At 42.8% G+C, this 26,416-nt stretch overlaps 1 protein-coding gene across 2 annotated transcripts; it reads right to left on the reverse strand.

Annotated features, from left to right (window-relative positions):
• Positions 1-1,342: 1,342 nt before the first annotated feature.
• LOC106585504 (E3 ubiquitin-protein ligase RNF34) lies at positions 1,343-25,352 on the reverse strand. Of its 2 annotated transcripts, XM_014171782.2 has the most exons (8): positions 25,234-25,352; positions 19,221-19,439; positions 15,799-16,188; positions 14,041-14,103; positions 11,683-11,884; positions 11,545-11,574; positions 11,198-11,242; positions 1,343-3,339 (listed from the first exon to the last, which is right to left on the reverse strand). In XM_014171782.2, the coding sequence occupies exons 1-8, from the start codon at positions 25,237-25,239 to the stop codon at positions 3,152-3,154; spliced, it is 1,143 nt and encodes a 380-aa protein (XP_014027257.1). In that variant the 5' UTR covers positions 25,240-25,352; the 3' UTR covers positions 1,343-3,151. The 2 variants fall into 2 exon arrangements, with proteins under 2 accessions (XP_014027257.1, XP_014027259.1); XM_014171784.2 differs by lacking the exons at positions 11,198-11,242; positions 11,545-11,574.
• Between the last annotated feature and the right edge of the window lie 1,064 nt (positions 25,353-26,416).

Genomic DNA, 26,416 nt, shown 5'->3' on the forward strand with positions numbered 1-26,416 from the left:
CAACAGGAGAGGATATTTTTTAAGTACTGGACAGCTTTGTGACATCAAATGGACTTTGGTGGTCAAGATGTGTTGGTGTCTGTACTGATGGCGCAAAAGCCATTACAGGGAGACATAGTGGAGTGGTAACGCGTGTGCAAGCAGTTGCTCCTGACACCACTTGGGTACACTGCAACATCCACCAAGAGGCTCTCACTGCCAAGGGAATGCCTGACAGCTTGAAAGATGTTTTGGACACTACAGTGAAAATGGTTAAATTTGTTAAAGCAAGGCCCCTGAACTCTCGTGTATTTTCTGCACTATGTAATGATATGGGCAGCGACCATGTAATGCTTTTACAACATACAGAAAGAAGTGCACTGCTTATCAAGGAGCAAAGTACTGACACGTTTTTTTGAATTGAGAGACGAGCTTAAAGGACAACACACAGGTCTTTCCATCATTGTATGATTTTTTTGTGTACAAATGAACTCAAGCTTACGGACAATGTCAAATGTGATGTAGCGAAGCACCTGAGTGAGTTGGGTGCGCAATTACGCAGGTACTTTCCTGAAACGGATGACCCAAACAACTGGATTCGTTATCTGTTTCATGCCCTACCTCCAGTTCACTTATATCTGAACAAGATAGCCTCATCGAAATTGCAACAAGCGGTTCTCTGAAAATTGAATTTAATCAGAAGCCACTGCCAGATTTCTGGATTGGGCTGCGCTCAGAGTATCCTGCCTTGGCAAATCACACTGTTAAGACACTGATGCCCTTTGCAACCACGTACCTATGTGAGAGTGGATTCTCGGCCCTCACTAGCATGAAAACTAAATACAGGCACAGACTGTGTGGAAAAAGACACACTCTCCAATACAGCCCAGAGTTATGTGCATCCTTTCAAGCACACCCTTCTCATTTACCTGTGGTGAGTTATTCACAAGTTTTGATGAACAAATAAGGTTGTAAGATGGCAAAGTAAAGAGCAAAATTGATTATTATTATATTTTGTACCCTGGTCCTATAAGAGCTCTTTGTCACAACCCGGCTAGGGAGAAGAGACAAACTCACACTCTTTCTTATGTTTAATAAATGTATCGTATAGTGTGTGTGTGTGGCAGGCTTACAATGATGGCAAAAACAACATTTGAGATTGTGCTGAGCGTACCGCAGCTGGAGGTTGAATGTTTGAAGGGGTACAGGACTATAAAATGTTTGGGAACCACTGCCCTACAGGATTTCTTTCATTTTCCTAAAGCATTTCCCCATGAATCAAATTATGTCAATTTAGTTTTTCAAAGGGGTGCCAAGAACAAGTGGTCTGGGCATCACAGCATACTAGACAAGTAAACAGTAATGTATTTTAATAAAAATCTTTAATTACCAAAATAAAAAGTTTAACATTCCCAAAGACCAGACCTTACACACTGTTTAGCATACCCTTCCAAAGTGAAGTGCAACCTGCTCAGCTACTCTATATGCTTGCATGTGACATTTTCTGAAATAGCAGCAACGTTGACTTTGTGTGATACAGTACAGTGCTTAGTATTTTAAAAGGGTAGAAAACAAACAGATCAGTATGCAAATAACATCTCTAACCCTATGTAAGAAATGGCACCCTATTCCCTGGCCTATATAGTGCACTACTTTTGACAAAAGCCCCATAGGTTCTTGTCGAAAGTAGTGCACTTGATCAGGAATAGGGTGCCATTTCAGACGCAACTGTGCATGTCTTTATACTCTGCTTCTCATTTGGGAACACAGCTCAAGCAAACCAATGCAGTAACAACACATTTCAATCCACCTGACAGTGAAACAACTCTTTAATTATAAACTAGCCTAATCTGAGGGACATCTTAAATAATTCAATATTACACGTTCAAATCAAATGGAAAAAAATAGATATGAACATCTCATAGTGACATGAAACATATGCAAATGTACAGCAAGTCACCTCTCTCTCACTCGCACTCTCAGTTTGGACACCTACTCATTCAAGGGTTTCTTTATTTTTACTATTTTCTACATTGTAGAATAAGTGAAGACATCAAAACTATGAAATAACACATATGGAATCATGTAGTAACCAAAAAAGTGTTAAATCAAAATATATTTGAGATTCTTCAAAACAGCCAACCTTTGCACAATCTTGGTATGTGTTATTTGATATATTTGATGTCTTCACTATTATTCTACAAATGTAGAAAATAGTAAAAAAGGTTCCAAGAGTGTGCAAGGCAAAGAGTGGCTACTTTGAAGAATATCACATAAAATATATTGATTTGTTAAATACTTTTTTGGTTACATGATTCCATATGTGTTATTTCGTAGTGTTGATGTCTTCCCTATTATTCTACAATGGTACTAATATTATATATATATATATGACACACTTTATATTCCAGTGTCAGTTAAGTTGCAGCTCTCTTCGATTAGTTAGCTCTGTGTTAACTACAATCATTTATCAATTAAAAACAAACTATTCCTTCCACTTTCAAAAGAAAATGGAAAATATTAATGAAAGAAAATCTAAAATGTTTAAGTTGGAAAAACATTTGAATGTATTTAGCACCTGTTTTTCTTTTCCATCTTAACACTCAGTGCTAAGACATGACAAAAGAGCAAATGACATTGGATATTGCTGTTTTGAATTAAAATCCAAATAGACCTCTAATTTGCTCATCCCCCATCCCGTTGCACAGTACAGTATTTTCTTCAGAATTACTAAGATATGCAGTTATTTGCAGCAAATGCTACAGTTCATAGCAGGCAGATTCGAAAGTGATATGTCATGTTAGACAACAATGCACATGTGATTGAATAGCTCACATTCTTGATAGGAACAAGTCAAGGATGTGTTTAGTAATGGAATGGATTAATACGAAGGTAGACTGCTGCCCTTTTTTTCCTTCAAACACTGATTAGTCTGACTAAATAATACAAGGTAAAAAGAGAACACTGCATTTTTAATATTCACGTTTAAGTGTGCAAAAAATGTAAGCGTTTCAGGAGATGATAACAGAACACCCACAACAAGAAGTACTGGTGGTTGAGAGCATGGAGGCAGTCTCCCTGTATGGACTGTGACGGAACAACAGATCTCCGTTTCTCTGGAGATGAATGTTTTGTTGAAGATGTTCTGAGACGGTGGTGATGGGTTGAGACATTAGGACTTGAAGACGTGCACAGCTCTCACAACGTACTGCCTGCAGATGGGACACTCGCTCATCCGCTTACCACACTTGGTGCAGGTGACCATGTGACCACACTCCAGAAGGACGCAGTCAATCGCAGCGTCCATGCAGATCCTACACAGGCTGTCATCCAGGTTGGTCAGCTGGGCCTTCTCCCCATCTGGAGGAAGACAGAGGGGAGGAATCAGAAAAAAGAAAAAGAACAACATGACATACATATCAGAGTGGAGGAGAGCAATGATGATGTCATGCCCCGAAGAGGTAGAAGAGAGTGACACTGCCTTGAAGAGAGATCACAATATCTCCTCTCTCTCTTATCTAGGGTGCCTTATCTTAGATAGGTAAAAAAAAAAAACAGACATGGAATATCCCTTTGAGCATGGTGAAGTTATTAATTGCACTTTGAATGGTGTATCAATACACCCAGTCACTACAAAGATACAGGCGTCCTTCCTAACTCAGTTACTACAGAGGAAGGAAACCGCTCAGAGATTTCACCATGAGGCCAATGGTGACTTTAAAACAGTTACAGAGTTTAATGGCTGTGATAGGAGAAAACTCAAGATGTATCAACAACATTGTAGTTACTCCAGAATACTAACCTAAATGACAGAGTGAAAAGAAGGAAGCCTGTACAAAATACAAATATAACAAAACATGCATCCTGTTGCAATAAGGCACTAAAGTAAAACTGCCAAAAATGTAGCAAACAAATAAACAAATAAACTGAATACAAAGAGTTATGTTTGGGGCAAATCCAACACAACACATCACTGAGTACCACTTTTCATATTTTGAAGCATGGTGGTGACTGCATCATGTTATGGGTATCATCGGCAAGGACTAAGGAGTTGTTGTTTTTTTAGCATAAACAGAAACAGAATAGAGCTAAGCACAGGCAAAATCCTAAAGGAAAACCTGGTTCAGTCTGCTTCCCAGCAGACATGGAGACAAATGCACCTTTCAGCAGAACAATACCCAAAAACACAAGGCCAAATATACACTGGAGTTGCTTACCAAGACGACATTAAATGTTCCTGAGTGAACTAGTTACAGTTTTGAATCTGCTTCAAAATACACTTAGCAAAAATATAAACGCAACATGTTAAGTCCCATGATCTAAAAAATAATAAATCTCTGTACAGATGAACATGCTCTGCATGGTACTTCACTGCCTCAAACCAGCTATTCCATCTGGAGCTCACTGCTTCAAGAGGAGCCTTGTCCTGCACAAACTCCTTCATAATGAGGAAGCTCACCCATCTTCTCTTTCTGGCAGGCTTCTCGAAGAAGACAGATCTCATCCATGTCACAAGTGATGCAACTTCAGAGAGGTATTTGTAGTGCTGCCAGGTCTCACCCACCAGATTGATGACATGGCAGAGACAGGTTATATGGACACTGTTGGGCATCACTCCTTTCAGAACCTCCTTGTATCTGTGACCACTGCCCAGGCATCATTCAGATGGTTGCTGTGGAGGTAGTCTAGTACAGCTTGGGAAAACGTTGGGTAGTTGGATTTGTCCATGAAAATGACATCCACCAGAAAGTACTGGTTTTCAACACCTGCAATTAAAGATAAGGAAAAACTTTGATTTAACCTAAAATAATATTGTGACAAAATAAAAGTCTTATTTAAATTCCAAGTGTAAACACAATATAGATACAGCGATAGTTAGCTAGATGGAGAGGCAGACAGCTGCTAACATTATGCATCACTATATTTCAACACGATAGCTCGTCGTTTGGAATATCACAATTTGCATGCGGACAATTCACATTGCAAAATGTAAATGTCGCCTATTACAACGGTATATTAATAGGCTGTTAAGTTAACTCACCAATGACGATGTTTAGAACGCTGCAATCCCTTGCATCTGTTGTCTCGTCAACAACCACCGCAAACTTCTTGCCACGGATCTTCTGTAGAACGGCAGTCATATGTTGGTCGAACACACGGGCAGGTGAGTTTGACAGAGGCTGCTCTCATTTTCGGACAACGGTCCTCCCTGTTTGCAATGCTTCACTAGAAAGGGCCGTAGCTTTCTTAGCTTTTCTAACATGCTGACCACACAGCTCGCGTAGCAAAATACATTTATACAAACTTAGCAAAGAAAGAACTGTCCCCTTTTCAGGACCCTGTCTTTCAAAGATAATTCATAAAAATCAAAATAACTTCACAGATCTTCATTGTAAAGGGTTTAAACACTGTTTCCCATTCATGTTCAATGAACCATAAACAATTAATGAACATGCACCTGTGGAATGGTCATTAAGACACTAACAGCTTACAGACAGTAAGCAATTAAGGTCACAGTTATGAAAACTTAGGACACTAAAGAGGCCTTTCTACTGACTCTGAAAAACACCAAAAGAAAAATGCTCAGGGTCCCTGCTCATCTGCGTGAACGTGCCTTAGGCATGCTGCAAGGAGGCATGAGGACTGCAGATGTGGCCAGGGCAATAAATTGCAATGTCCGTAATGTGAGACGCCAAAAACAGAGCTACAGGGAGACAGGACGGACAGCTGATCGTCCTCGCAGTGGCAGACCACGTGTAACAACACCTTCACAGGATCGGTACATCCGAACATCACACCTGCGGGACATATGTGAATTGATTGCCCCCATCTATCTTCAGAGTTCGTTCTGTTAGGTGACCTAAACTGAGATATGCTTAACACCCCGGCCGTCCTACAATCTAAGCTAGATGCCCTCAATCTCACACAAATCATCAAGGAACCCACCAGGATCAACCCTAAATCCATAAACATGGGCACCCTCATAGATATTATCCTGACCAACTTGCCCTCCAAATACAACTCTGCTGTTTTCAATCAGGATCTCAGCGATCACTGCCTCATTGCCTGCATCCGTAATGGGTCCGCGGTTAAACGACCACCCCTCATCACTGTCAAACGCTCCCTAAAACACTTCTGCAAGCAGGCCTTTCTAATCGACCTGGCCCGGGTATCGTGGAAGGATATTGACCTCATCCCGTCAGTAGAGGATACCTGGTTGTTCTTGAAAAGTAATTTCCTCACCATCTTAAATAAGCATGACCCTTTCAAAAAACATAGAACTAAGAACAGATATAGCCCTTGGTTCACTCCAGACCTGACTGCCCTCGACCAGCACAAAAACATCCTGTGGCGTACTGCACTAGCATCGAATAGTCCCCGCGATATGAAACTTTTCAGGGAAGTCAGGAACCAATACACACAGTCAGTTAGGAAAGCAAAGGCTAGCTTTTTCAAACAGAAATTTGCATCCTGTAGCTCTAACTCCAAAAAGTACAGGGACAGTAAAGTCCATGGAGAATAAGAGCACCTTCTCCCAGCTGCCCACTGCACTGAGGCTAGGAAACACTGTCACCACCGATAAATCCACAATAATCGAGAATTTCAATAAGCATTTCTCTACCCCGGCCAACAGCTCCGCACTCCCCGCAGCTACTTGCCCAAGCCTCCCCAGCTTCTCCTTCACCCAAATCCAGATAGCAGATGTTCTGAAAGAGCTGCAAAACCTGGACCCGTACAAATCAGCCGGGCTAGACAATCTGGACCCTCTCTCTCTAAAATTATCTGCAGCCATTGTTGCCACCCCTATTACCAGCCTGTTCAACCTCTCTTTCGTATCGTCAGAGATCCCTAAAGATTGGAACGCTGCCGCGGTCATCCCCCTCTTCAAAGGGGGTGACACTCTAGACCCAAACTGTTATAGACCTATATCCATCCTGCCCTGCCTTTCTAAAGTCTTCGAAAGCCAAGTTAACAAACAGATCACTGACCATTTCGAATCCCACCACACCTTCTCCGCTGTGCAATCCGGTTTCCGAGCTGGTCACTGGTGCACCTCAGCCACGCTCAAGGTACTAAACAATATCATAACCACCATCGATAAAAGACAGTACTGTGCAGCCGTCTTCATCAACCTGGCCAAGGCTTTCGACTCTGTCAATCACCGTATTCTTATCGGCAGACTAAACAGCCTTGGTTTCTCTAATGACTGCCTCGCCTGGCTCACCAACTACTTCTCAGATAGAGTTCAGCATGTCAAATTGGAGGGCCTGTTGTCCGGACCTCTGGCAGTCTCTATGGGGGTACCACAGGGTTCAATTCTTGGGCCAACTCTTTTCTCTGTATATATCAATGATGTCGCGCTTGCTGCGGGTGATTCCTTGATCCACCTCTACGCTCCTCTTCTGTATACATCTGGCCCTTCTTTGGACACTGTGTTAACAAACCTCCATACGAGCAATGCCATACAACACTCCTTCTGTGGCCTCCAACTGCTCTTAAACGAAATGCATGCTCTTCAACCGATCGCTGCTCACACCCGCCCGCCCGACTAGCATCACTACTCTGGACGGTTCTGACTTAGAATATGTGGACAACTATAAATACCTAGGTGTCTGGCTAGACTGTAAACTCTCCTTCTAGACTCATATTAAGCATCTCCAATCCAAAATTAAATCTAGAACTGGCTTCCTATTTCGCAACAAAGCCTCCTTCACTCACGCTGCCAAACATACCCTCGTAACACTGACTATCCTACCGATCCTTGACTTCGGCGATGTCATTTACAAAATAACATCTAACACTCTACTCAGCAAACTGGATGCAGTCTATCACAGTGCCATCCGTTTTCTCACCAAAGCCCCATATACCACCGACCACTGCGACCTGTATGCTCTCGTCGGCTGGCCCTTGCTACATATTCGTCACCAGACCCACTGGCTCCAGGTCATCTATAAGTCTTTGCTAGATAAAGCTCCATCTTATCTCAGCTCACTGGTCACCATAACAACACCCACCCGTAGCACACGCTCCAGCAGGTATATCTCACTGGTCATCCCCAAAGCCAACACTTCCTTTGGCCGCCTTTCCTTCCAGTTCTCTGCTGCCAATGACTGGAACGAATTGCAAAAATGGCTGAAGTTGGAGACTTCTATCTCCCTCACTAACTTTAAGCATCAGTTATCTGAGCAGCTTACTGATCACTGCAGCTGTACATAGCCCATCCGTAAATAGCCCATCCAACTACCTACCTCATCGCCATATTGTTTTTATTTACTTTTTTGCTCTTTTGCATACCAGTATTTTTACTTGCACATCATCATCTGCACATCTATCACTCCAGTGTTAATTGGCTTATTTGTAATTACTTTGCTACTATGGCCTATTTATTGCCTTACCTCCTTACTCCATTTTGCACACACTGTATATAGATTTTTCTATTGTGTCATTGACTGTACTTTTGTTTACCCATGTGTAACTCTGTGTTGTTGTTTTTTGTCGCACTGCTTTGCTTTATCTTGGCCAGGTCGCAGTTGTAAATGAGAACTTGTTCTCAACTGGCCTACCTGGTTAAATAAAGGTGAAATAAAATGTTTAAAGAAAGGTACAGGATGGCAACAACTGCCCGAGTTACATCAGGAATGCACAATCCCTCCACCAGTGCTCAGACTGTCCGCAATAGGCTGAGAGAGGCTGGACTGAGGGCTTGTAGGCCTGTCGTAAGGCAAGTCCTCACCAGATATCACCAGCAACAACGTCGCCTATGGGCACAAACCCACCGTCACTGGACCAGACAGGATTGGCAAAAAGTGCTCTTCTCTGACGAGTCGCGGTTTTGTCTCACCAATGGGTGATGGTCGGATTCGCGTTTATCATCGAAGGAACGAGTGTTACACCGAGGCCTGTACTCTGGAGCGGGATCGATTTGGAGGTGGAGGGTCCATTATGGTCTGGGGCGGTGTGTCACAGCATCATCGGACTGAGATTGTTGTCATTGCAGGCAATCTCAATGCTGTGCGTTACAGGGAAGACATCCTCCTCCCTCATGTGGTACCCTTCCTGCATGCTCATCTTGACATGACCCTCCAGCATGACAATGCCACCAGCAATACTGCTCGTTCTGTGCGTGATTTCCTGCAAGACAGGAATGTCAGTGTTCTGCCATGGCCAGCAAAGAGCCCGGATCTCAATCCCATTGAGCACATCTGGGACCTGTTGGATCGGAGGGTGAGGGCTAGGGCCATTCCCCCCAGAAATGTCCGGGAACTTACAGGTGCCTTGGTGGAAGAGTGGGGTAACATCTCACAGCAAGAACTGGCAAATCTGGTGCAGTCCATGAGTAGATGCACAGCAGTACTTAACGCAGCTGGTGGCCACACCAGATATTGACTGTTACTTTTGATTTTGACCCCCCTTTGTTCAGGGACACATTAGTCCATTTCTGTTAGTCACATGTCTGTGGAACTTGTTCAGTTTATGTATCAGTTGATGAATCTTGTTATGTTCATACAAATATTTACACATGTTAAGTTTGCGGAAAATAAACGCAATTGACAGTGAGAGGACGTTTCTTTTTTTGCTGAGTTTACATGTTATGCAATCATTGCACCCACACTGCTCGTGCAAGCCAACGCGCGTCTGGGTTGCCAAGTGCTAAAATAGAAGTCAGTTCTATTTGTGACGCTGAACACGGTGCAAGTCCTGCCTCTCCCATCTCCTCGTTGGTTTATAGAAGCATATACCCATGTGCCATCTCCTCATTGGTTATACCCAAGTGGGTGATTAAAAGATGAACTGAGGTCGGTCGGTCGTGGTAATACTATGAAAGTTTAGATGCCAATCGCCATATCAAGTCCAAAGAAGAAAAAGCCTGGAAGGAGGAGAGATGACTGGAAACGATTTGGTTGACCGTTTTATGTGTCGATTAATTGTCGGAGTAGAGGACCTTGTGCATTTCACGTAAAATAACAACTCAACATTTATATCCCAGGGCAAATTAGCTAGCAACAGCAAGCTAGCTAACTAAATTGCCATAAATGTTTAATGCTTTTCGACCTGTCCCCAAATTAATATAATTGGGTCAGAGTTTGTTTTAATATTTCAACCTGCGTGTCGTGATCGCGTTTGGTGTGCTGGGAAAATCAATTTGCGCACGATTTCACGCGCACGTCCAGTTTGGGTACGGTGTAAGGGGATGTCAGATTCGGCGCACACAGCCACAAAGTCCTGAATAAATTCTCGTCTTGAATCTGCTGATGCGCTTGCACAAGTAATGGTCGTTTGAAGAGGCATGCTCTGGCTAACACGGTGCTTTTCCTTGTTCTTCATATGAGCTTTACACTTTAAGTGGTCGTCACACATATTTTAACGGGTCCAATCAATAGCATGTTGACCTAATTTTCAAAATAGCTTATCACCTGACTCATAATAGTCCTTTGGGCATTGCTCTGCTCTGAATTTAGGGGTTAGGGTCAAATCTTTCAGTTTTCTTGACGACTTGGCCTCTTCGAAATGTTTCTCAAAGTGACAGCCAAGTTGTGAGGTGACGTAAGGGTCCCACGCACGACCGACCCCCCCCCCCCCCAAAACACCCTAATCGAAAACGGAATTATTTCTCCTGGCCTAATCACCTGTAATTTTACAATTATTAAATAATTTAGGTTACTACAATAATTAGGTCTACTTTATTTTATTTTTTAAAATACTTTTCAGGCAAATTATGGACAATTCTGAAATATTTCACATTTTACATTTGATTCCATTTTTATTAGCAAATTCCGCAATTCCATCCGCATTGTGGAAATCATAGGGCCCTAATACTTTCTGAACCCACTGTATGTGTGTGAAGTTATTAAATACCATCTTGGGCTTTCCAAGAGGTAATACACCTAAGGATTTCACTTGGGTGACCGGTTCTTATACACCAATGGAAAGGGGCAACAATGGCGTCCAATAGCTAGACATGCTCAGAATGCACCCTTGGTATGGATGAGATACAAAAACACCATGATTGATGTGCAGCAGTAGTAGTGGTGGTGGTGGTGGTAGAACCAGACGTAGTAAGTAAGGTGAAACTCCTGCATGCATCACTAAGGGCTGTATATGAGGATGGATGCCTGTGTTACATGCATGCTGAGGGGCCGGGCCATGAGATGGTAAGAGTGACCAGGTCAACAGTAGGAGTGACCAGGGGAACACTTGCCTTTTTCAGATACCTTACCTCCAATCCCTCCAATGCAGATGGGAGGAAGGGGCAAGGCCACCACTTGAAAGGAAGGAGTAAAGCAACTGTCATTAAATACTGATTCTGATTTTTTTAAAACACTACAGAAATCACCTCAGAATCAACCCCTGGTAGAAAGCATTGATGGTATACAGGAACTCTGAAGGTACAATATTAAAGGCAGCTACAGTAATGAACATACTGTACGTCCTGAGCTAGAATATCACTGACGAGACAGAGAATGAAGGGTTACATGTCAAGTAGCTGTACTTTCCATTCCTGTTCCAAACTTTACATATCATCATGTACCATCACAAAAGACAGACAGAGCAGTGATTTCTTACCTGAAGTTATAGCTGTGTTCACGTTTTCCACTAGAGGAAAGTAAGAACAATTTCAATCGGCAAACACGGCGCGGTAATGACCATACGAGTTGACGGGACAGCTTAAACAGATCTGGGACCAGGCTCACTGCTACTCACATGACTTCCTGTTCTTCTCTGTCTCTCTGTACAAGCGGCTGACGCGCTCTACCAGCTCCCACTTCTCGCAGCAGCCTGAATAGTTGACAAAATTCCTGGCCAGGATCTCCTTCAGTTGTCTGACGGACAGGCCCTCGATGTCCCTCAGGCAAGAGATGTCTGAGAGAGAGGCACGCGCTCGCTGCCACGTCTGAGGGATCACCTGCAGGAGGAGAGAGGGGAGCCATTAGCCATTACATACAGTTGAAGTCAGAAGTTTGCATACACCTTAGCCAAATACATTTAAACTCAGTTTTTCCACAATTCCTGACATTTAATCCAAGTAATAATTCCCTGTCTTAGGTCAGTTAGGATTACCACTTTATTTTAAGAATGTGAAATGTCAGAATAATAGCAGAGAGAATGAATTATTTCAGATCTTATTCATTTCATCACATTCCCCAGTGGGTCAGAAGTTTACATACACTCAATTAGTATTTGGTGGCATTGCCTTTAAATTGTTTAACTTGGGTCAAACGTTTCTTGTAGCCTTCCACAAGCTTCCCACCATAAATTGGGTGAATATCGGCCCATTCCTCCTGACAGAGCTGGTGTAAGGCCTCCTTGCTCGCACACGCTTTTTCAGTTCTGCCCACAAACGTTCTACAGGATTGAGGTCAGGGCTTTGTGATGGCCACTCCAATACCTTGACTTTGTTGTCCTTAAGCCATTTTGCCACAACTTTGGAAGTATGCTTGGGGTCATTGTCCATTTGGAAGACCCATTTGCGACCAAGCTTTAACTTCCTGACTGATGTCTTGAGATGTTGCCTCAATATATCCACATCATTTTCCTCCCTCATGATGCCATCTATTTTGTGAAGTGCACCAGTCCCTCCTGCAGCAAAGCACCCCCACAACATGATGCTGCCCCCACCGTGCTTCACAGTTGGGATGGTATTCTTCGGCTTGCAAGCCTCCCCCTTTTTCCTCCAAACATAACAATTTTCATTATGGCCAAACAGTTGTATTTTTGTTTAATCAGACCAGAGGACATTTCTCCAAAAAGTACGATCTTTGTCCCCATGTGCAGTTGCAAAGCATAGTCTGGCTTTTTTTATGGCGGTTTTGAAGCAGTGGCTTCTTCCTTGCTAAGCGGCCATTCAGGTTCTGTCGCTATAGGACTCATTTTACTGTGGCTATAGATACTTTTGTACCTGTTTCCTCCAGCATCTTCACAAGGTCCGTTGCTGTTGTTCTGGGATTGATTTGCACTTTTCGCACGAAAGTACTGTAATGACCCTGGGTTTATATGCACGGACATCGACTCTGCCGCTCGAGAATGCTTTTGGGGCACAGTCGATAGCGCGCTGGACTTTTGGCTAGAAGGGTTCGAGGGTTCGAGACCTGCTCCCTGCCTGTTTCATTACATTGGTGTCAGAAGTGGGATCGGACCTTGCATCCACAACAGTGCGTGTGCTTGGCCGGTGAGCACGTTCCTGTAAGACGTAGAGTCGCAAGCTAGCACGAGGACGCGCTCTTTGAAAGGAGGGAGTAGTGTAACGACCCTGGGTTGATAAGCGCGGATATCGACTCTGCCGCTCGAGCATGCTTTTGGGGCACAGTCGATAGCACGCTGGACTACGGGCTAGAAGGTCGAGGGTTCGAGACCTGCTCCTTGCCTGTTTCACTACAGTATGCTCATCTCTAGGAGACAGAACGTGTCTCCTTCCTGAGCGGTATGACGGCTACGTGGTCCCATGGTGTTTATACTTGCGTACTATTGTTTGTACAGATGAACTTCGTAACTTGAGGCGTTTGGAAATTGCTCCCAAGGATGAACCAGACTTATGGAGGTCTACAATTTCTTTTCTGAGGTCTTGGCTGATTTCTTTTGATTTTCCCATGATGTCAAGCAAAGAGGCACTGAGTTTGAAGGTAGGCCTTGATATAAATCCACAGGTACACCTCCAATTGACTTAAATTATGTCAATTAGCCTATCAGAAGCTTCTAAAGCCATGGCATCATATTCTGGAATTTTCCAAGCTGTTTAAAGGCACAGTCAACTTATGATCCACTGGAGTTGTGATACAATGAATTATAAGTGAAATAATCTGTCTGTAAACAATTGTTGGAAAAATTACTTGTGTCATGCACAAAGTAGATGTCCGAACCAACTTGCCAAAACTATAGTTTATTAACAAAAAAATGTGGGGAGTGGTTGAAAAACGAGTTTTAATGGCACCAACCTAAGTGTATGTAAACTGCCGACTTCAACTGTACATGACACATACTGCATTGGAGAGAAAGTTGCACCCCTCTGAATAAACTCCAGATGCTGTGAGAGGTAGAGCCTACTGGGTGATGTTTATTATTTACCTCTGGTGTGTGTTCACTGGGTTCCAGGTTCAGGATGGAGAGAGACGTGGCATCTCCTATATCCTGTACAGCCAAAACAAACACAAAACACATGACTCAAACGGAAACCTCCACAGAGAACTATAAATACTTACTGTACAGTCCAGGCAGGGATTAGGATTAGTCACCCGCTGCTTAGTCCATAGATACCTTGGGGACTACTATGTTTACCTTCCATTCATAGTAAAGCTTCTACTGCTGTCTGCACCAGCTGAGCTTTTTGTTTACAGGAATAGAAAAACAGGACAAGGCTACTTCCTACATCTTTGAGAGAGGAGGCTAGAGGAGAGTCCAACAGGAGGCCTCATCTCTCTATGGGTGTGGGGGGGGAGTCCAAGAGGAGGCCTCATCTCTCTATGGGGGGGAGGAGGAGTCCAACAGGATGCCTGATCTCTACAAAGGGGGAAACACTCTAGGCCCAAACTGTTACAGACCTATTACCATCCTGCCCTGCCTTTCTAAAGTCTTCGAAAGCCAAGTGAACAAACAGATCACCGACCATTTCGAATCCCACCGTACCTTCTCCGCTATGCAATCCGGTTTCCAAGGTCCTAAATGATATCATAACCACCATCGATAAAAGACAGTACTGTGCAGCCGTCTTCATCGACCTGGCCAAGGCTTTTGACTCTGTCAATCACCACATTCTTATCGGCAGACTCAACAGCCTTGGTTTCTCTAATGACTGCCTCGCCTGGTTCACTAACTACTTCTCAGATAGAGTCCGGACCTCTGGCAGTCTCTATGAGGGTGACACAGGGTTCAATTCTCTGGCCGACTCTTCTCTGTATACATCAATGATGTCGCTCTTGCTGCGGGTGATTCTTTGATCCACCTCTACGCAGACGACACCATTCTGTATACATCTGGCCCTTCTTTGGACACTTTGTTAACAAACCTCCAAACGAGCTTCATTGCCATACATCACTGGTTCCGTGGCCTCCAATGCTAGTAAAACGAAATGCACACTCTTCAACCGATCGCTGCCCGCACCCGCCCGCCCGACTAGCATCACTACTCTGGACGGTTCTGACTTATGTGGACAACTATAAATACCTAGGTGTCTGGCTAGACTGTAAACTCTCCTTCCAGACTCATATTAAGCATCTCCAATCCAAAATTAAATCAGTGTTCACCTGCTCCAAAATTAAATCAGTGTTCACCTGCTCTTTGCTAGTCTGAGTACCAGACATTCCGGATTAATCCATAAGAATCACAACCCTGAAATGTATACCTCAGTCACAGAGTTTGAGAAGTCAATGAGAAAAGTGAAAAGATCTTCCTTAGTTGTTAATTTTCTCGAAATCTAAAGGCACAATTCAATTCGAGCCAATGTCTTAAGTAGTTTAACATCTTATTACTCAAACCTCTTGAAAGTGTCAAACTGACCCGTTCTCATTTTTGTCAAAAAACTACTTTATATTGAAGGAATGCCTTTGATTTACCGGCCTGCACATGCGCAGTTCGGCGTGAGATGACCGTTAGACCCGATTACGTGTTTCTGTGCATAAGCTTTGAAAGCGGACGTCGCCATGACATCGCCTACAAGTGTGATCAGGATTTCTATTGGAGAAGCAGTTTCTGCCTATCTTCATACTGTACTGTCTTTGCCTCAGTCACTTCCAGAGCAGACCCAATACCTTTTACACACTCTCTACCTGCATGACGTGTACTGTACCTGGTTGGTAGTTGGGGAGGGTGTAGAAGAAGTATGTGTACCTGGTTGGTAGTCCCTGAGCTGTCGCTCCTGCTGAGCGCTTCCCCCTGAGAGACGGAGAGCGTAGACAACTCGGAGGCGGACCGTGTGGCGGAAGGGGGCGGGGTGGAGAGGGAGCGGGAGTTGAAGCTAGCCATGTCGGGGTCGCCCTCCCTTTCGGTCCCCTGGTGACACAGCACCAGTTCCACCAGGTCCTCCTTCTCCCTGCATGTGTCTGTGGGGACGTTGCGTAGCAGCAGGTACTGCCGCAGGTCTCTGACCCTCAGCCGCATCAGCTGTGGTCTCTGGAAGGCTGTCCCCTTCAGCAGGTGACATGTGGCACATATACGCAAGTTCTCCTGAAGCATGGAGCACAGCGTGCAGAAGCTCTTCTTACAGTCGCAGCAGATATACTGGGGGAGAGAGCGATAGAGACAGTGTAGGCATTAAGCAAGAGAAGATACAGGAGAAGTGACATTGACAGTAATGTAGGCTCCAGGGCACACTGTGCCTTAATAGGATCTGCAAAGCCTGCCAAATATTCAGCATTTAGAATGCATCTCCATTAAAACATTAGTGCGAAAGGAAGATTCAAAATGATTAAATCTCAGATAAGCAATCACCTCCCTCATCTGGCTCTATATACAGTACCTTGAACGGTCGTTTGTTCTTAACAAAGCTACACTCATGTTTAATCTTCAATAGAACCTTCACAGGCTGTGGTGGACAGATGAGAGGAATGTGGGGTATTGGAGCTCAAACAAGGCATGAGGAAGCAGAATATCAATGTCTTGATACTGTTACTGCATTTTTCAGTCTTGTGCATCTGTTCCACTCCCTCTCTAGACAGTCGGACGGGAGGCAGGCAGTTCATTTCTTTCATGTCACAAACATCAAACAGTAATAACAAGCCTCGGGATTAGACGCTGTATTGGCATGGTGACTCAGAGGGACCAAACATCAGAGGGACCAAACCAGACAAGTAATGGAATTCAACCCTGCAATATGGAGAGGATCTCTCCCTCTGTCAAAACAATAACAGACAGGTGTGTCTCACCAGTGGGAGGGGACCACCACACATTTAATTCAATTCTGGCTAGAAATTTGATGAGGCACAGTGGCACACTGCTTACCTGCCAATTCTTACTTTTTAATTTTATATTTTGTTCTAACAAACTTTATAAAACCATAGCATTAGGGTGTATCATCAACTAAACCCCAGACTGATCTACAGTGCATTCCAAAAGTATTCAGAGACATTTACGTTTTCCACATTTTTTTACTTTACGGCCCAATTCTAAAATGGATTTAAATCTTTTTTTCCTTATTGTAAGAATATTTCCAAGATAAATACACAATGCAGAGGACGAGCGGTCAATAGAGTACTAAAGGTCAAGAGGAATAAAAGTCAATAGAGTACTAACGATCCATGGAAATAGTGGTTTTTCTGTAATAGGGGATTAATGATCAATGGGTCAGAGACATGGGAGGAATTTCAGTCCGGGACACATAGCTACATGGCAAGTTCTCATTGGTCCAAATTGTTTATACATTGAACCTGAAATAGGATACTTGTTATTTGGCCATTGGCCCAGTTTTATTGCAAGGAATTCTAATTGGTCAACCACAGGCTAGGTTATAAAACTACATCCTGTCCCTTTGTTCTGAAGAGAGAATCACAGGAGAAAATGACTGAGGACAGGGGAGAATGAACATCTCCCTCCCCGCATGACTTGTCCTATTTGAATAAACCTATTTTCCTCCCCCTGATTTGCTTTGGGGTCTGTGTTATTGAAAAGTAACATCAATTGCTAACATCATCAATCTACACACAATACCCCATGATGACAATGCAAAAACAGGTTTTTAGACATTTTTGCAAATGTATTGAAAATAAATTACAGCCGCGAGTCTTCTTGGGTATGACGCTACAAGTTTGGCACAGCTGTATTTAGGGAGTTTCTCCCATTCTTCTCTTCAGATCCTCTCAAGCTCTGACAGGTTGGATGGGGAGCATCGCTGCACAGCTAATTTCAGGTCTCTCCAGAGATGTTAGATCGGGTTCAAGTCCGGGCTCTGGCTGGGCCACTCAAGGACATTCAGAGACTTGTCCCAAAGCCACTCCTGTGTTGTATTGGCTGTGTGCTTAGGGTCGTTGTCCTGTTGGAAGGTGAACCTTCACCCCAGTCTGAGGTCCTGAGCACTCTGGAACAGGTTATCATCAAGGATCCCTATGTACTTTGCTCCATTCATCTTTCCCTCGATCCTGACTAGTCTCCCATTCCCTGTGCCAGGTTTCCTCAAGTGACACATGGCATTTAGCCCAAAGAGTTCAATCTTGGTTTCATCAGTCTTTAGGTGCCTTTTGGCAAACTTCAAGCAGGCTGTCATGTGCCTTTTACTGAGGAGTGGTTTCCGTCTGGCCACTCTACCATAAAGGCCTGATTGGTGGAGTGCTGCAGAGATGGTTGTCCTTCTGGAAGGTTCTCCCATCTCCAGAAAGGAACTCTGGAGCTCTGTCAGAGTGACCATAGGGTTCTTGGTCACCTCCCTGACCAAGGCCCTTCTCCCCCGATTGCTGAGTTTGGCCGGGCGGCCAGCTCTAGGAAGAATCTTGGTGGTTCCAAATTTCTTGCATTTAAGAATGATAGAGGCCACTGTGCTCTTGGGGACCTTCAATACTGAAGAAATGTTTTGGTACCCTTCCCCAGATCTGTGCAAAAAAAAATTGAAAACGTTTTTTGCATTGTTATTATGGGGTAGTGCATGTAGAATGATGAGGGGGGAAAAACAATTTAATCAATTTTAGAATAAGGCTGTAACGTAACAAAATGTGGAAAAAGTCAAGGGTTCTGAATACTTTCCGAATGCACTGTAAATCTACACTAAATACATAGCCTAAGTCGTTGTCTATTTTTAGCCCACTTAATTAAAACGTGGTTTTCACAAAATACCTATGGTGGTGGAGAGTAGCATTTACAACTGATGTGCCCTAGGCCTGTAGTAAATGCAGTCTCATGACGTAACTGGCTGCTTTTGGCGTCTCTTATCTTCGCTCTCTGCAAGGACAGTTTATGTATTAGGACGTAACTAATCAATACTGGCCCTCACTTTACAACATGTACTGGAGTAAAGTGTGTCTGTTTGAGAATGAGTGGCAAAATAAACATGGGGGCTACTCAAAAGCCTACTCAAATAAAATATCAAATAATATTGGTGTATTAAATGTAATAGTCTCTCAGTCCATACCAACTATAAACTATTCCTTGGATCAAAAACCCTATCAGGTTCCTTCTTGATCACCCCAAGCCTATCAAACAACCCCTAACCATCACCCCAAAGCCCATCAAACACCCTCTAACCATCTGGGACTGGCCTACAATCATATAGGACATTCACAGTCAGTCTACTAGCTACCCCAATAGTCCCCAAACCAAACACCTACCTTCCTCCTGAAGACAGAGAATGCATGGCCACAGGCCTTACATACAAGGCTGGGGCTCCCTGAGGTTGTGGGCGGGTATGTGGAGTATCCTGCGCTGGGGGCAAACCGGAAGGGTCCAGCACTGGCTCCGAACCCGGGCTGCTGGCCTCTCACTGCCCCTGTGCCCATGACTTCATTCAGCAGACCACAGCATGAAGTCCACATGGACGAGGCCCCCGCCTGGAGAGCACAAAACACAGACAGCAGTTTTCAGACTGCAGAGCTCCACAGATGTGCGAAGGGGTCTCCCCCTCTTCTCCTTGAGCTGAGACCTATCTGTGCAACACCACACAGCCTATAGTCATTTTCACAGTGATACCTACAAACGGATTGGCTAGGTTCTGCAATGTATTGCACAGGTTATTGCAAGTCTGATAACATCTCCTAAAAATAGAGTGGTCATGGAAACACCGACTATTATACTATTATGCAGCCACATGAGAAACTGGGGGCATCACGTTGTTATGGCTGAGGAAATGAAAAGCATAAGTTGAGAATGGCACAATAGAATAGACATGCCCAGGGACCGCATGCAGACCAGCCCTAATAGACCAACATCTAGCACATCCTATCGTTCTTTCTCTAAATTGGATACTTTGTCTGGAGGGGAAAGTTTGTGAGAAAGCAACGGCATGTAGCGGAGATATGATTCATGTATCAGATAAACTAACCTTGATGAGTGGCTGCAAATTATAACTTCATATCTGTTCCCTGGAAATATAACACTAGAGAATGCATTCCCCTGTGTTATCATGGGAAGATAATTCCACATACTCAATTTCAGTTCAGCTCCTATCTCTATCAATGTTTCCGAACTAGGCTCTATCAAATGGCCATTGCATATTATAATGGTCTCTGTTACATGAACAATAGTACAGTCGTGGCCAAAAGTTTTGAGAATGACACAAATGTTCATTTTCAAAGTCTGCTGCCTCAGTTTGTATGATGGCAATCTGCATATACTTCAGAATGTTATGAAGAGTGATCAGACGAATTGCAAATATTTGCAAAGTCCCTCTTTGCCATGCAAATGAACTGAATACCCCCAAAACATTTCCACTGCATTTCAGCCCTGCCACAAAAGGACCAGCTGACATCATGTCAGTGATTCTCTCGTTAACACAGGTGTGAGTGTTGACAAGGACAAGGCTGGAGATCACTCTGTCATGCTGATTGAGTTTGAATAACAGACTGGAAGCTTCAAAAGGAGGGTGGTGCTTGGAATCATTGTTCTTCCTCTGTCAATTATGGTTACCTACAAGGAAACATGTGCCGTCATCATTGCTTTGCACAAAAAGGGCTTCACATGCAAGGATAATGCTGCCACTAAGATTGCACCTAAAGCAACCATTTATCGGATTATCAACAACTTCAAGGAGAGCGGTTCAATTGTTGTGAAGAAGGCTTCAGGGCGCCCAAGTCTAGCAAGCGCCCGGACCGTCTCCTAAAGTTGATTCAGCTGCGGGATCGGGGCACCACCAGTACAGAGCTTGCTCAGGAATGGCAGCAGGCAGGTGTGAGTGCATCTGCACGCACAGTGAGGCAAAGACTTTTGGAGGATGGCCTGGTGTCAAGAAGGGCAGCAAAGAAGCCACTTCTCTCCAGGAAAAACATCAGGGACAGACTGATATTCTGCAAAAGGTACAGGGATTGGACTGCTGAGGACTTGTGTAAAGTCATTTTCTCTGATGAATCCCCTTTCCGATTGTTTGGGGCATCCGGAAAAAAGCTTGTCCGGAGAAGACAAGGTGAGCGCTACCATCAGTCCTGTGTCATGCCAACAGTAAAGCATCGAGACCATTCATGTGTGGGGTTGCTTCTCAGCAAAGGGAGTGGGCTCACTCACAATTTTGCCTAAGAACACAACCATGAATGGTACCAACACATCCTCCGAGAGCAACTTCTCCCAACCATCCAGGAACAGTTTGGTGACGAACAATGCCTTTTCCAGCATGATGGAGCACCTTGCCATAAGGCAAAAGTGATAACTAAGTGGCTCGGGGAACAAAACATCGATATTTTGGGTCCATGGCCAGGAAACTCCCCAGACCTTAATCCCATTGAGAACTTGTGGTCAATCCTCAAGACGCAGGTGGACAAACAAAAACCCACAAATTCTGACAAACTCCAAGCATTGATTATGCAAGAATGGGCTGCCATCAGTCAGGATGTGGCCCAGAAGTTAATTGACAGCATGCCAGGGACGGATTGCAGAGGTCTTGAATAAGAAGGGTCAACACTGCAAATATTGACTCTTTGCATCAACTTCATGTAATTGTCAACAAAGGCTTTTGACACTTATGAAATGTAAATGTAATCTTGTAATTACACGACAGTATTCCATAGTAACATCTGACAAAAATATCTAAAGACACTGAAGCAGCAAACTTTGTGAAAATTAATATTTGTGTAATTCTCAAAACTTTTGGCCACGACTGTACTGTGCGGTAGTAAAAATAAATAAAATTTAAATAAAATAAGGAATATGACCAAAAGTGGACACCTACTCTCATTCCAAAATCATGGGCATGAATATGGAGTTCGTCCCCATTTGCTGCTATAACAGCCTCCACTCTTCTGGGAAGGCTTTCCACTAGATGTTGGAATATTGCTGCGGGGACTTGCCTCCATTCAGCCACAAGAGCATTAGTGAGGTCAGGCACTGATGTTGGGCGATTAGGCCTGGCTCGCAGTCGGCGTTCCAATTCATCCCAAAGGTGTTCGATGGGGTTGAGGTCAGGGCTTTGTGCAAGCCAGTCAAGTTCTTCCACACCGATTTCAACAAACCATTTCTCTATGGACTTCGCTTTGTGCACGGGAGCATTGTCATGCTGAAACAGGAAAGGGCCTTCTCAAACTGTTGCCACAAAGTTGGAAGCACAGAATCGTCTAGAATGTCGTTGTATGCAGTAGCTTGGTGACATCCTATGTCAGTGCCAAGTTGAAAGTTACAGAGCTCTTCAGTAAGGCCATTCTACTGCCAATATTTGTCTATGGAGATTGCATGGCTGTGTGCTTGATTTTATACACCTGTCAGCAATGGGTGTGGCTGAAATAACAGAATCCACTAATTTGAAGGGGTGTCCACATACTTTTGTATACATTAGTGTAGTTACTCAGGCAACAGGTCAATTGCTATATTACGATTGTTACTACTGTTGTAATACCTTTGCATTTTCTGCTCTCAAGTTGTTAGTCTAAATGGGAGTCTGTATTAACTTATTTTTTAATGGATGTGTTGCCGGGGTGTTTCTCTTGAAGATGCAGTTTCTCCTGGTAAACAAGCTTGTGTACATTGACCTGTATCTGCATTGAGTCCCCTGCTGATCTAGTTCTACCAATAATCATTCATTCATATCAGCAAAATGCCTCAGTTGTCTCTCAGTTTGAGATTGTATTATGATGAAATGAAATACAGTACTCGTTCAATAATCTTTACTAATACATATTGATTGAAGAGAGATAGTACAACAATTACAAAATGGCATTAGGTGGGCAACAATGCGATGATTGTCTTTGAACATTATAACTCCCGCTATAAACTTGGCTAAACATAATTTGATAGATGCGCACACACACACACACACACACACACACACACACACACACACACACACACACACACACACACACACACACACACACACACACGTTAATGTTTTTAAATGTATGTAAATTGTGAAGTCTTTTGTCTGTAATTATTTTCAGCATGTGTCGGACCCCAGTAAGACTAGCTGTCGCCATTGGCGTCAGCTAATGGGGATCCTAATAAATCAAATCAAAATTATGCCCAATGAATGAACTTCATGATTTCTACAGATGTGCAACCAAACAGCCTACAGACAACGGTAACATACATTAAAAAAATAGAATCATTCATTGACAGGAAGCGTGCTTCCTAGGGGGGAGGATTTGAACTATGCTATAAATATCCATTCAAATCACAAATATCCGTCACAAGCAAGGAAAGATTTCAATCAATCTGCTGTGCTTTTACAAAGCTGACTACAATTAGCAGTAGGTACAGATGCAAAACATCAAGCTACCCTTGGTCTTGGGGGCAATCTTCAATAGTACTGATATTGCAAATTAAAGCTGGTTAATGAGAATTTCCTGGATGAGTAGATAGTGTAATCTAGCTAGCTCTTACAGTTAGAAAATAAAATCTAGCTAATAGTAGCTAGCTAACCTTATTTCGGCATCATTGTAACTTAGCTAGCTACAGTGCCTTCTGAAAGTATTCATACCCCTTGACTTATTCCACATTTTGTTGTGTTGCAACTTGAATTCAAAATGAATAAAATATATATTTTTAAATCTCACCCATCCTCACACAATACCCATTAATGACAAAGTGAAAAAAAAATGTACACGTTTTTGCAAATGTAATACAGAAATATCTCATTAACATAAGTATTCACACCTCTGAGTCAATACTTTATAGAAACACCTTTGGCAGTGATTACAGCTGTGAGTCTTTCTGGGTAAGTCTCTAAGAGCTTTCCACATCTGGATTGTGCAACACTTGACCATTATTCTTTTCAAAATTCTTTAATCTCTGTTAAATTGGTTGTTGATCATTGCTAGAGAACTATTTTCATGTTTGTCATAGATTTTCAAGTACATATAAATAAAAACTGTAACTAGGACACTCAGAAACATTCAATGTCATCATGGTAAGTAAATGTCGTCATGGTAAGCAATATCTGGCCTTGTGTTTAGGTTATTGTCCTGCTGAAAGGTGCATTTGTCTCCCAGTGTCTGTTAGAAAGGAGATTGAACCAAGTTTTCATCTGGGATTTTGCCTGTGCTTAGCTCTACTCTACTTTTTTTTATCCCAAAAAACTCCCTAGTCCTTGCCGATGACAAGCATACCCATAACATGATGCAGTCACCATGTGGTACTCAGTGATGTGTTGGATTTGCCACAAACATAACACTCTGTATTCAGGACATAAAGTATATGTATTTGCCACATTTTTGCCTTATTGCAACAGGATGCATGTTTTGGAATATTTGTATTTTGTACAGGCTTCCTTCTTTTCACTCTGTCATTTAGGTTAGTATTCTGGAGTAACTACAATGTTGTTAATACATCCTCAGTTTTCTCCTATCACAGCCATTAAACTCTGTTTTAAATTCACCATTGGGCTCATTGTGAAATCCCTGAGCCGGCAACTGAGTTAGGAAGGACGCCTGTATATTTGTAGTGACTGGGTGTATTAATACACCATCTAAAGTGCAAATAATAACTTCAACATACTCAAAGGAATAGGTGCCCTACTTTGCGAGGCTTTGGAAAACTTCCCTGGTCTTTGTGGTTGAATCTGTGTTTGAAATTCACTGCTCGACCTAGGGACCTTTTACAGATAATTGTATGTGTGGGGTACAGAGATGAGGTAGTCATTCAAAAACCATGCTAAACACTATTATTGCACACAGAGTGAGTTCATGCAACTTATTATGTGACTTGTTTAACCTATTTTCACTCCTTAACTTATTTATGCTTACCATAACAAATAGGTTGAATACTTACTGACTTAAGACAGCTTTTAATTTTTGATTAAAAATAATCTAAAATCATAATTCCACTTCGACATTATTGGGTTTTGTGTGTTGGCCAGTGACACAAATTTCAATTTAATACATTTAAAATTCAGGCTGTAACATAAAATGTGTAAAAAGGACAAGTGATGTGATACTTTCTTTAGGCACTGTACATACTGACAGTACAGTAGCTGGCAATAACGTTAACTGCATTAGCTAGCGATGCCAAGCATCTATGCCAAGAGCTAGAGATGATTGAGCTCAGATCATTTAACACAGCTAGCTAGCTACATCTATCTGGGTAGATAGCTAGAGCTAGCTAGCTAGCTAACACATTTGCTGACAGTCAACTAGCTTGACAGCAATCACCTATTGATTATTGAGGAAAGTATAATTTCAACTATAAATAATTGGGAAATAATTGTACCTTCATAGCAACTCCGAGTTGTGGAATGTGTGGCAATAAATGGATAGTCTGACCATTGCAAAAACTCAGGAATCCTCACTTCATGTACATCTTCCTTCTTTCCACCAGCATTTTGAGCGTTAAACTAGACAGCGAGAGTAACATGATGGACATAAATTCCACCAATTGAATCGAAGTCTCGTGCAGCAGTACCCATAATGTCCAATCACAATTGTAAGGGCGTTAACTTTACTGCTGCTGTTCACTGCTATCCACCATTGTACGTTTTAATCATTTAGCAGACGACGTACATGGGCAATTAAGGTTAAGTGCCTTGCTCAAGGGCACATCGATAGCTTTTTAACCTAGTCGGCTCGGGGATTCGAACCATAACCGCTAGGCTACCTAATATTTGTGCTCGTTTAGTAGAGAGCCGTCTTAAGCTTAATTTGTGTCGGTATGTTTTCTTCACTAACTAGGTTTCCATCCAATTGTCGACAGATTTTTATGCGCATATTCTCAAATCCGCATGAAAACAATATGCAAATTATCTCACCAGCGATTGGTCCCATCAAATTTACTTTTGCTGTTACATTTTCATGTACCAAATCAAAATATTTCCACCGTCATTTCTTGCATAACTAATTGTACCACAACAAAAATATCCCGTCATGTCCAATAGTGTCCAACTGCAGCCCGCAATTAGGGGCGTTTCTGCATGTGGGCATCGAGCATGAACAGTGTCCTTCGCTCCCAACTGCCGAGCACCTGCCCTCACTTCGTTTCATCCAACCATACATTAATCCCTCCATCCATTAGGTGTTCCACCCCTGTATCCTTACTTTATTTATCTATCTTTCTTTATCTATCCAGTCATAACTTTGTTTTAACAGCTTTATCGTTTGATTAAGAAATTAATGTATGTTTGAAGTAAAGGATAACGTTTTTTTAACTTAAACTTGACTTAAATTTTATTTTTAGGGGGATGATCAGCTTTAATATTGCATATAAATTGTGGCTTCTATCAATGTAATGTCTGCATCATTTCCAAACGCGCATATATATATATTTTTGTAAATATATCTATATAAAATGTATACTTTTAAAATGTGTTTTCCTTTATTATTTTCCCCTAACTCGACCCTAATTGGAGTAAACTAATGGACAACGACACTTCTACTTCCAGCTTATACATACTATATAC

The sequence above is a fragment of the Salmo salar genome, chromosome 24, assembly GCF_965601325.2.
Source record: "Salmo salar chromosome 24, fSalSal1, whole genome shotgun sequence".
Taxonomy (NCBI): domain Eukaryota; kingdom Metazoa; phylum Chordata; class Actinopteri; order Salmoniformes; family Salmonidae; genus Salmo; species Salmo salar.